The 11,923-nt window shown below is 40.3% G+C and overlaps 2 protein-coding genes across 2 annotated transcripts; one reads left to right on the top strand and one right to left on the bottom strand.

The window, feature by feature from the left end:
- The first annotated feature begins 78 nt into the window (after positions 1-78).
- LOC128634907 (microtubule-associated tumor suppressor 1 homolog) lies at positions 79-1,690 on the top strand. Its single transcript, XM_053685656.1, has 4 exons — positions 79-252; positions 507-600; positions 800-969; positions 1,343-1,690. Exons 1-4 carry the CDS (start codon positions 175-177, stop codon positions 1,460-1,462), a joined length of 462 nt encoding a protein of 153 aa, XP_053541631.1. The 5' UTR covers positions 79-174; the 3' UTR covers positions 1,463-1,690.
- Positions 1,691-5,627: 3,937 nt separating this feature from the next.
- On the bottom strand, positions 5,628-11,923 carry LOC108257010 (glycoprotein integral membrane protein 1). The gene is made up of 8 exons (XM_047160832.2): positions 11,793-11,923; positions 10,724-10,783; positions 10,347-10,446; positions 9,608-9,669; positions 8,907-9,066; positions 8,580-8,788; positions 8,254-8,417; positions 5,628-7,623 (listed from the first exon to the last, which is right to left on the bottom strand). Exons 1-8 carry the CDS (start codon positions 11,874-11,876, stop codon positions 7,302-7,304), a joined length of 1,161 nt encoding a protein of 386 aa, XP_047016788.2. The 5' UTR covers positions 11,877-11,923; the 3' UTR covers positions 5,628-7,301.

Here is an 11,923-nt window from a genome sequence, read left to right as displayed (position 1 = left end):
CAACAATGTGCAACAGTGGAAGGTATCATATAGCAAAAAAAAACAAATAAACAACAACATAAAAACAAGCCTCTGATTTTTTTTGTGTTCATCCAGGACCAGACTATATGTGAGCTCACGTCCCACACCGAGTGGCTGAAGTTGGATCTGCAATGCAAGCTGAATTGGAAGGATATGGAATACACCATGAAGATGAAAAGTTTTTTTCAGGGTTATCGCCAGCAGATGAAAGCTTTGAAAGACCAAATTCAGGTCAGGACTTGAAATCTCAGGCTGATTTAATCTTTAGGGCTTCATTAGTTAGACTAGGACAGTTGATAATGATCAGTTATTAGGTTGATTTCAGACATTAGACATCACAACATATAGCCATATCATTTTTATATGAAGTCTTCTTAAATCAGTTTGTCTCTGATTTTATTGTATTGTTGAGTAACAGGTGACAAATGAGTACAAAGTGATGTTGATGAATAATTCAATTAAAAATGTTGTATATGTCACTGTAGGTGCTGAACACTGAGAGGGAGGACCAGAAGGATTCTCACCAGAAGGCGCTGACCGAGTTGAAGGAAGAACACGCCAAGCAGCTGGAGGATCAAAGTAAATACACTCACTATATGTCAGCATAGAATGGCTTGTTTATACTTTAACATAGAGTTTGGGTCACCTGAAATTACCCTTGAAAGCTCCGCTGCATTAGAACAATTTATTATAAAAATATAACCATTAATTTCTAGACTGCTCCTTCCTGCACTACAATAGTACACCATTTAAAATGCATTGCTAATTTTGTTCCCAGAGCAAAGCCGCTTCGAGGGCCTGCTTGACCAGGACGAGCTGTACCATGAGCTGCAGCAGAAAATGCAGATGATGGAGAAGAACCATGCGAAGAAGCTGCGCAATGCTGAAGACAGCCACCTCTGTGCCATGGAGAACATGAAACAGGCCTATGAAGCCAAGCTGCGGGAGGTAAGGAAGCCATACCGCTGAAGTGCTCACTGTTTGCATGGATGCTCCTGTTTTCTTCATTTGTTCCTTCCTGATCTGGATCTGCTCCAGACCACGGAAGATCATTATTGTTATCTGTATCTAGCTAGTTTAGCCTGTTTTTGTGGATGAAGCTGAGGTACAGTTACCATTAATATTTAAGGAATAGTTGACTTTATTGTAACCTCAAAATCCTACTATTAGACACTGATATACTTGTTGCATATGTGGACCAGCTCTGTTTATAAAGTCCACTATGTGGGGAATTGGGATCCGTTTTCAGTCTAGCCTTGGGATTAGTACGTTTGGAGTTTACACTGTAATGTGCATCTCCTTGTCCATCTCCATTTTACAGCTACGGGTCGAGTTGGAGCAGGAAGTGAAGAACTTTGAGGAGAAGCAGGTAAGGATTAAGGAGGTGGCTGAATCTGAGGTCATGGAACTCTGCCGCAACTACGAACATGATCTCCAGTGATGTGATCAGACTTTACATAAGAACACAAGCTGCAGCACCACCATAAATGACATCTTAGCATGTGAAAATATCTTAAATAAACCAAACATGAGATAATTAAACCTCTTTGTAGACAGTTTACTAATTTCAAGATTTAATTTGAAGTTTTATTGGTAGATATTTTTTTGCGTCTTTCTAGAACTAAATGCTTAGACTTAGAATTATTAAAACCGTATAGAAATAGATACTTTGACATGTTTTTCATGTGTGCAGGAGCGTGGCTTTCTGATTAATCAGCTCTATGAGCAGAAATTAAAGCACGAGCAACTACTGAACAGCCTCAAAAGGAAGAATGTGCAGTGTGACGACAGTAAGTAACAGAAGAGAGACGAATATCTTTTATTATACACTTTTTTCTTATTTCCTTCCATAATTGTAGAAAGTAGTTTTGGGGGGGAAAGCCTGTGGTCATTCAGCATGTTGAGTTATATTAAAAATGTTTACAATGCATAACATACATACAGTTAAAACACCTCAGGCTCATAATAAGAAAAACTATATATAAATAGTATATAAGATGCATGAGCACACACCTCCAAGTATTTTGTAACAGCCTTAGTATCTGGTTTGGGGTTGTAGGGTGGGGTTTGGACACTGAGATATCAGGAGGACTTCCCTAAATGCAGTGAGTCGTAATGACCCGGCGTTCCTTGATGGCATCAACTCCAGAGTCCAGCAGTATGGCTCGGGAGGACTCCGCTAAAGGGGCGTAAGTCGTAGTCTCCGAGGACTCTCAGAAGATAAATACAGAGGCATTGGGTGTACTGTTGGCTGTCCTTATTCTCCAGTCTTACTAACTAGTGGTGCTACTAGCCAGTACAGGCCAGCCATTGGGGAGACTGTGAAAAACCACTGCGGGGGAGTAATGTTCTAGGCTTGATGAAGCTTATAGCTCAGGTGGGTGTGAGGGGAAACTGGAGTGAGCCACAGGCTCGTACCAGACATTGATGATAAAGATTGCCGTGGATGGTTCCACATGGACACCATTTCACTTCTACTCAGTGAGACGGTGGACAGAACAACAAGGGTAATGGATGTACATACGGTGCAGCACAAGGTGAATTAGAGAAAAATAAAGATTTTGTGGGAGGTCTCTGCATTAGAGGATATCCAGGTATTTGACACTACCCTTGGCCATCAGAAGGTGATGGAAATAATATAGAAATAAATGAAATCAACAAATGCTTGTGTTGTGTATCATTTCCACCATTTTATTTTGTATTGTTTCCTTGTATTTTGTATTAGTGATTAATTCACAGGTATAGATAAGACCTCGATTTAAAATCTTAGTGGCTCTTCATGTGGAAACGTATTTTGACTCTGAACAGAAACTGATCTGTTTTGAACTTGAGGCTGATCAATGAGCACTTTGCCGTCCAAACCTCTTTTAACATCATCTCCTGAATTTCTCAATTTTGACAGCTTACATTTTTTTTAACCTGGATTTTTTTTTTTTTTTTTTTTTTACCTTAAATTTTCGGCAGCTTAATTTTTTTTAAACCGAAATTTTGAAGACCTGAAATGTTAAACCTGAATATCAGCTGAATCCAGATCCAGTATGTTCAAAATCCAATGTTTTTCCAAATTGAGGCTCCGGTTCTGCAGACTCAGATTTGACTCCGTTAGAGGGTAAACTTTTCAATCATTTGAAAATTCTGTGAAAACCCTCCCTTTTCTGTGAGTTGCCTTCAGGTAAATTTACGTAAACGCACGTGATTGGCCACAGCTAGAGGATTTGCTGCAGAAGTTTTGATAGTTCGTGTTTTTATTATTATATATTTTTTTGAAATCTAGTGCTGCTGGTTTCATGGTCGGTCGGTTCTACCGAATGTGATAAAATTCGAAAATAAAAAATGATTGGATGCAGTTAAAAAGTGAGAAAAAGAAATGTTTGCTATTGGACAAAGTTTGGAAAATAAGAAATTGAAAACTGGATAAAAGTAGAAAGTTAAAAGAAACGTGTATTAGATAAAATTAGAAATTAAGCAGTAGAAATGTACTGAAAGAAAATAGATCAAATAAGAAATTAATTTTAGATATTCAATAAAAATTGAAGTGAAATAATAGAAATGTATTGGATATTGAATAAACTTAGCTAGAAATATATTCGATATGGAAACAATAAACCTATCTCCAATTGTTTGATGGGCAATAATGCAAAACTCTGCACCTTATAGTCTGGGAAATGCAGTGACTGGAACTGAACTTTTTTTGTTTGTTTGTTTGTTTACTATATGATACCTTCCACTGTTGCACATTGTCGCCATACGGCAACAATTTATCAACTGCCGCCCATAAAACATTTTTTTCCCCCAATTATTTACTTATTTATTTTTATTAGCTTGAACTGATTCATTTCAGGTCATTTTTTGATGTAAATGTAATAATTCAAGCAGTAGACGGTTAAAACTAAATATACAGTATACGGGTTAGTCAAATTAAAACCTTCATTTCGGTCACGGCACATGCAAGCAGAGGTGTTTTTCTTTTTAAATAAAATTAATATAGAGGTTGTTTTTTTGTTTGTTTGTTTTAAATCATCACTCTGACATATTCCTGTTCCAGGACTCCATATTGGATATCAAAGTGCCCATCTTCAAGGGACCGGGCGAACTGCCGGAGATCCGCTCCTACATGGACGAGTTCCCGTTTCCGTTCTACGTGATCCTGCGCGACGTGAACGCCCTGCCTGAGACGCTGAGCGACGCTCTGAGGCAGTGGTTCGAGCTCATCACTGCCACCGACCGGTAACAAAGCGCCAGGAAGCCACGACTGCACAAATCCTGTCGGTGCTGCTAGCCTCCCGGACACGGAGACATACACAGAAGGACACACACATGCGTATACGAACGCCAGACCGGCTGCTGTACATGTGCGTTTTCTTTCGTCTTCGCTGTTATTTTAATGAATTGTAGTTTGATTTGTAGAAATTGCTGCTCTCGAGTATTCTTCAATAGGATGTTGAAGAGCTTTGGATTATAACAGTATTTTTCTCACTTCAGTGGATCCTCTTCCATTTGAAGTAAGATTTAAATGAACATTTCCAACATACTGAGAGAGAACGTGAGATGTTTTTAAGCTCGTGCATCCTTGTACACATCTGGTCTTGAAAGGTGACGACTGTGAATGGCACTATATCCGGGGTGGGGGGACAAAGCAGAAGTGCATGTTGGACTTTTTTTGTCATGATGCGTTTGCAGAAATCCAGCAAAGAATTGTGCCTTTCGAAGAACCCCAACCCCACCTCTGGACAGAACACGTCAGAAGCTCATGACTCGTGCACACTTTCTAGGATTCTGGATAATGTTTCAGCCATCATGACGTCCAATACGGTCCGCATGAATCTGAGCTACGTGCATGGACCATCACCGGCTCTCTCACCAAGCAGACTGAATTCAAATACGTGACACCGTTGTTAATACTTTTTAGGACTTTGTTTCCATTTCCTGTGTGAATTCTGCATTCAAGCTGGTAAAATCAATAAACGTTTCTTCACATAGATAACTCAAATCAAGATGGAACTTTGTGTATGCTTTGGGTCTTTAACATCCTCTTACAGTTAATTATACGTTTAAAGATTGTGGACTAGTGTTATGATGAACCGACTGTGGGACAAGAAAGACGTGACGAGTTAAAGAAACGCGGTTCTTTGATTTCGTGAACACAAGAAGATTGTGTATCGAGAACGAGCTGGCGGTTGTGTTTTTGCTGCATTTTGTTAAGCGACTATAAGAAAGAAAGAAAAAATCAGGGAAGATGTTTTTCAGATATTTGGCCAGAATTTCACTTGAGAGGCATATCTAATAAATAAATAGCAAAATTACAGGGTGTCCCAAAAAGTCTCCATACACAGGGGAAATGAACAATTTTAACATAATGTCTTCCCAAAATAGACAGGCTTTAAGATGATTCTCATGGCTGGATCGGGAAGCTGTCGCAAGGTTGCGATGGACTTTAACAGGAAACATGACAAACACATCACACACACACACACACACACACACACACACACACACACACACACACACACACACACACACACACACACACGGCACTGCTGCCAAACTTATTAACAAATTCAAAAAGACTGAGAAAAAGAAACATTTTGTGGTGCCACGACCAAAGATGACTCTTTAATAAATAAGTTACAATATATCATTTCTGTTCCGATAAAGCTATATTTTATTCTATTTTATCTAAGTGTCTTTAGAAAATCGTTCTTCCTATACCCTAATTCGTAATCGGATATGCAAATGAGCATGCTCAAGCAATGTATATGCAAATCGTTCGATGACATCATCTGGGGACTTCTATCAACTGTTGGAGCGCTTTATCTACATTCCCCTGAAAAGAGGGGTCCTGTACACACACAAAAAGAAAAGATGGAGGATGATAACGTTTAATGTCCGAAAGACAATCATTGTGTTCAATTACAATGAATGTACCCCTCGTTCCCATCCCAGGAAATCAACAGTTATACGGCTAGTGTATATCAGATCATTTATATGAGTTAGTTTATATGAGCTAGTTTATGAATTAGTTTATGAGTTTGTAAGAGTTAGTTTATATGAGTTAGTTTATGAGTTTTTTTTATATTAGTTTATGAGTTAGTTTATACTAGTTGGTTTATATGAGTTAGTTTATATGAATTTGTTTATATGAGTTATTTTATATTTGCTAGTTTATGAGTTCAACATGAAAAGTAAAACTCAAAAGGAGTTCCCATTTTAACATTTTTTCTGGCAATCGACTGCGAGCGCGTGCGTTTGGTCAAATCCAAAACGACTCGTTGAACGGTTTGGGACACTCTATTTGGGCGCTTCGGACCGTGCATGCGGTCTTTTTTTTAATTTTCTCGCGCATGCGCACCTCGCTTCCGACGTCTTTACAAAACTTCAACGTTTCAGAGCGAGTACCTGGAGGAAATGTAATAGGTTGTAAATAAAGTGGAGGTGTGTGTGTTTTTCCGCGTTGGCGGGTTAAAAACAAAGGTTATTCTTTGTTTTCCGAGATTTTCCGGAACAACGCGACAAGTAAGTGGTGATTAATTCGTATTCATATGTGTGATAAAAGTTAACAGCGAGTTAACGTGTGTTTCCGAAGGGACGGCGAGTATAGGAAAGCAAACAGCTTTAGCTGTTAGTGTTTTTATTTGAAATATTTCTTAGTACACACAAACCTAGACCCGATGTCTGAGTTTATTATTACTAATGAGCCGGTTTCTCTTTGAAGGTGTCATTAAAACAGTATAAATGGGTAAATGACACCAGTAGCTAGCTGTAATTAATCGAATATCGATTGCGATTATGATTTGGCCCTGGAGGAGATCTAACATTTCCCGAGACGAGATGCACATGCCTACGACCATGGAGGATTTCCAGACGGCTCTGAAGAAAGTTTCTAAATCGGTCTCCGCCGCAGACCTGGAGAAATACGAGAAGTGGATCGCCGAGTTCGGATCCTGCTGACCCGCCCGAACGCCAGCGCCGGGTGGGAGGGTAATATTCCCAATGTTCTTTAAAGGGGCAGTTTGTAACTTTTAAAGCCTTCCCTGAGGGGAACCGTAATGAAATGAAATGGTGAAGGTTAGTTAGATCCATTTCATGTTGCAAATTTTTCCAACGTACACTTGGAAAAATATGTTTGAGATCTTTGAAAAGAAAAATTACAAACTGCACCTTTAAATTATTTCAGCACTTTGAAATGCAAATGGATGAGCTCCACCTTTAATGGAAAAACAGTCACTAGGGTTTTTTTTTTATTAGTGATACGAGTGGATCGTGTAGCAAGAAAGGATCCGTTACATTCTGTCGAAGCAATATAATACATAACTGGACCGGTACATTTCCTGAAGAAAATGTGAGTGGTGCTTGCATGGCAAAATCTGGACAGGGTGCCAATACTTTCCAGTGCCGGACAGATAGGGCGCCAGCACTGTTAGAGCTGTCCGCGTAGCGCGCCAATACTTTTTAGAGCTGGCCGGATAGGGTGCCAATACTTCTGAGAGCCGAACAAATCGTGTGCCAATACGTTTTAGAGCTTTCTCTTTAGAGGGCCAAGGGATAGGACTGGACTTCTCCTCCTCCGGCATCAGGGTCTCCGGGTTCAGATGAAAGAAACCCCTGACAAAAAACACACACGCATGTGATGTCGTCTTATTACAAGAGATTTACAGGATTGTGCAAAGTGCCTGGATATGTTAGGAATAAAACACTCGACGGCAGAGCGATAAATATTCTTAAAGCTGACCATTTATAACTTCCTTCTCGTTTTGAATTAAAATCATTTACACGCCCTGGAGGCTATAAATAATTCATTCCCTGTGCTGCTTAATTGCAAAAGGAAATAGAAACCGATCAATCAGTCATAACATTAAACCCACTGGAATACAGTGAATAACATTATCTCACTGGCACCTGTGAAGGGGTGGGATATATTTATTAGGCAGTGGCTGAACTGTCAGTTCTCAAAGTTGACGTGTTGGAAGCAGGAAAAATGGGTAAGTGAAAGGGTCTGAGCGACATTGCCAAGGGCCAACCTGTTACGTCTAGACGACTGGGTCAGAGCGTCTCCAAAAGAGCAGGTTGCTATAATTACATATGAGGAGCAGTGATTTAAATCTGATTACATTTTTTGACCAGGAACTAGTTTAGGGGCGTCCGACTATAAGAAAAACCTGCCGGCCAATCAGAAACGTCTCGTAATGTAGGACAACGGCTCACTCGATAGGGGTCGTGTTTAAAAAGACGTACTTGTGTTCGCACGTGGGAAACAAGATGTCGAGGATCTTGATGATGACCGCGGAGCCGACGACGCCGACGACCACCACCCACATGATGAGGAAGAAGAGCGGCAGAGACTCGGAGCAGAAGCGCTTCAGCCTGTCCCTGAGCTCCTCCACCCATCGACACACCACCTGCACGTAGACAGAGCGAGAGACATGAGGCTAAAATTTCTAAAACTAAAGCAGCCTCAATCAGTCCTAATCCCAATCCTCTGAGAATAACCAAATCTGAAATATAACAGTGTAAGAGTATGGAGCATTAGAAATAACCCCAGGTTCTGTTCAGCTCCTCACGTTATAAGACGAGGGCGACTGTCGGAGAGGAACGTCCGGCAGCAGGTCGTCAGGATTGACGTTCTCCTCCGGAGCGTCCTCGTACAGCACACTGGGTTCCATGCGCAGTGGCGTCTCAGGAAGCTTTCCCGGAGCGGCCGTCTCTTCCTGCGTGGTTTCAGCCTGCCTCAGTGGGTAGTGACTGGTTGTGTGTAGGACCTGGTCCTCGACTACAGAGGAGGAGAATTAGTCATTAGTGTCGGGTCACAGATACCGACGCTAGCTTCTCCTTCTAAACTAAAAAAATGTCAATAAAAAAAGCAGGTGTTGAATCAGATCATAGGGAACCTGTTTTAGCGATGAACTCTTCAGTCATGATGACGTCGTTTTCTCGTGGCATGGCGACGATCTTGCTGGATCTCGCCGGGTAGATGTTTTGCTCCTGGGTGACCTCCTCAGAGGTCTGGTTCAGCAGCAATTTCACTTCCCACACGTCGGGCTGCCAAACCTGCACGTTTCCACATCGTACAACAATTCACACCACAGTGCTGATGAATTCTACAGTCTGACTCAGTGTTGAATTTTCTAGAACAGCAGCTCTGACAGTAGAGCGGCAACAAATCATAGGTTCACAAACTTTACTGCCCGGTGTTGCTGTTTCGCGACAATTTATCATCTCATTTTTTTGATAGGCGATAATACAAAACTACTATCTTCCTATGGAACTGGAAAAAGGGGGGCTTTAACTTTGACATAACAAAAAAAATGCCGTGTCACATGACCAGGAAGTGCCGTTTGCGCATCCTTTTCTGCAATCACGTGGCATGGTCATCATGCCATATAAGCTCTCAAAAGATGATTAAACATGTTCGCTATTTACGCAAAACTACTTTCATTTTTCAAAAATTTAAACACTACCCGTGACAAGTTAATGTTTATTTTTCATCATTTAAACAAGTTTATGTATTTTGAGTATTCTCTTAAATGGTAAAATGTAGTTGTCGCCATATGGCGACAACATGCGATAATGGAACTGTAGTACACTAGGCTTCTCTAATAGTATAGTTCAACGTCCCGGCGCCGTCACTCAGACTCACGTTACTGTCATCTACTGCGGAGACGGAAGAGGTTGGTAGCGCGTGTTAAGAATACGCAGAGCAGCAGAGATTCAAACACAGGCAAAGATGTGACGTGTTAAACAAATCTTTATATAAAACACATGGGATTCCATCCAAGATTAAAAATCCATTTATTTCACCTGGCCTAATCTGTTCTTTTATCTTATTAAATATATTTTCATAGATTTACAGTTCACTCATTAAAGACTGTAGATGGTTCATTACTGTGCTTTACTACAGGTTTATATGAAATGTTTCTTCCAATAAAAACGTGTTATTTACATCAAATAAAGGCACAATTATTGACACTGTAAAGTTTTGTGAGGCGATGTTTAATATTTATGGGCGAGTCAGAGTTTATTTTACATGCAATATACCAAGCCATGTATTTGTCTTATTAACTTTAAGCGAGAGAGAGAGAGAGAGAGAGAGAGAGAGAGAGAGAGAGAAGAGGGGGAATGATGGTTTATAGCTTTAACTTTAAACGGTTAAAACTACAATGAGTCGTTCAACTATAAATAAAAGTGTAATCGTTGGCAATACTTCACGGCACGCCGTTAGACGAGATTCTGCCACACCTGCAGCTTGCATGCAAGTTTAATCGCTTGAATTTAAAAATAATTACACCTATCAGATAACCCGCTCCTAAGATACTTGGAGCCGTACTCACACAGCAAACCCTGGCATGGCATCCTCATCACCTCTGACGGCTTGAGCGGAACCCCGTTGACGGTAGTTTTATTGTCCGCCAGGGTGACATTCAAGCTGATCTGAAACGGAAAAGGAGCAGAGAATGCTCTTGTATGTAGCTGTCAGCTTCCATCATTCCTAAAAAATATCATCATCATCATCATCATCCTCCTCCTGAGAGGACAGGTGATAAACTTTTGATAGGAAATAATTTAACTAAGCTACTGTCTAACACAGGGTTTAATACGAGGTAACATCTGAAACAGGTCAAACGGCCAAACAAATACTAGTGGGTGGGATTACACCCCTCACCCCTAAAACCATTCAGTGTACATGTTTGTGTTTTGTTTTGGTTACCTGCACGTTGTAGGTCAACTCTTCATTTTCGCTAACTGCGGTCACGTTAATCACGTTTTCCTGTGGATACACATGATGAATTACACACACATACTTAACGCTGCTGAGGATGCTTTTAACGACAAGCTGCGATTTTTAATCAGACACATAGTATGATCCCTAATTCGACTCCTAATATAATATCATATATGTTATATCTAATATGATTCCCAGTATGATTCCTGATGACACCAGGAATAGATTCCCAATATGACTCCCAGTATGATCCCTAATGACTCCAAGTAGGAATTCTGATATGACTCCCAGTATGATTCATAACACCCAGACTAGATTCCTAATATGACTCCCAGTATGATTCATGACACCCAGACTAGATTCCTAATATGACTCCCAGTATGATTCATGATATGACTCCCAGTATGATTCCTAATATGATTCCTAGTACGATTCCAAGTAGGATTATCAATGACTCTAGAATATGATTCCAATGTCGCAAATGATTTAACGCGGAAAGGTACATTAACCCTTACTTCACCTTCTATTTTTATCATCTACTGGTCCTGTTCAGTTCTTCATATTACACGAGAGCAAGGAAAGGGCGTTTAATTTAATTTAGATTGTAAGCAGTGGAGTCAGGAAATATTTTTCCTACCCGTTTACTATAAGTCCCGCCTCCTGTTGTACGATTGGCTGCTACTGCACATTCACCGTCTAGATTCATTCCATTTATTGAGGCGGGGTTCGAGCTATCAGCCAATCATAACGCAGGGGGCGGAACTTGTCCAAATACGTGTATGGGGTAAAAAATAATAATAACGAAACTGAGCTAACCAAGAACTAACACAGACACGTTTACTGAAATGATAGCTATAAATGATACTTATTTTTAAAAAAAACAACAACTATTAACTAATAAGCAAATTAACTGACACATAGCTAGTACAATCGCGACATATCAGTTAAACCTGGTCAGCCAGTGAAGCTAGTAAACAGCTAGCAATGTTGATAGCTGATTCAAAAACTACCGTTGTCTCGCGCAGTCGCTTATCAGCCTTTTTAAAACACTTACCGTGCCAAACTGTCGCGTCTCTGTCGAAGCACAGACCAAAAGTGAACAGATAATGAATACAAATATTCCCCAGTACGACGCCATCACTGCTAAGAAAACACGAACGCCTCCTTCTTCTTTTAAGAAGCTAA

Source organism: Ictalurus punctatus, chromosome 2, assembly GCF_001660625.3.
Source record: "Ictalurus punctatus breed USDA103 chromosome 2, Coco_2.0, whole genome shotgun sequence".
Classification (NCBI taxonomy): Eukaryota; Metazoa; Chordata; class Actinopteri; order Siluriformes; family Ictaluridae; genus Ictalurus; species Ictalurus punctatus.
The sequence above is the reverse complement of the archived record's forward strand: the minus strand, read 5'-3'. Positions and strand labels throughout refer to the sequence as shown.

Bases quoted from the DNA above. Each gene is read 5' to 3' on its own strand.
- LOC128634907 (XM_053685656.1), top strand. From the start codon at position 175: ATGGAATACACCATGAAGATGAAAAGTTTTTTTCAGGGTTATCGCCAG. The intron at 253-506 runs GTCAGGACTTGA...ATGTCACTGTAG, and splicing joins CTTTGAAAGACCAAATTCAG to GTGCTGAACACTGAGAGGGA. The intron at 601-799 runs GTAAATACACTC...TTTTGTTCCCAG, and splicing joins CAAGCAGCTGGAGGATCAAA to AGCAAAGCCGCTTCGAGGGC.
- LOC108257010 (XM_047160832.2), bottom strand. From the start codon at position 11,876: ATGGCGTCGTACTGGGGAATATTTGTATTCATTATCTGTTCACTTTTG. The intron at 10,784-11,792 runs GTAAGTGTTTTA...GTGTATCCACAG, and splicing joins AGACGCGACAGTTTGGCACG to GAAAACGTGATTAACGTGAC. The intron at 8,418-8,579 runs GTGAGGAGCTGA...GTCTACGTGCAG, and splicing joins AGTCGCCCTCGTCTTATAAC to GTGGTGTGTCGATGGGTGGA.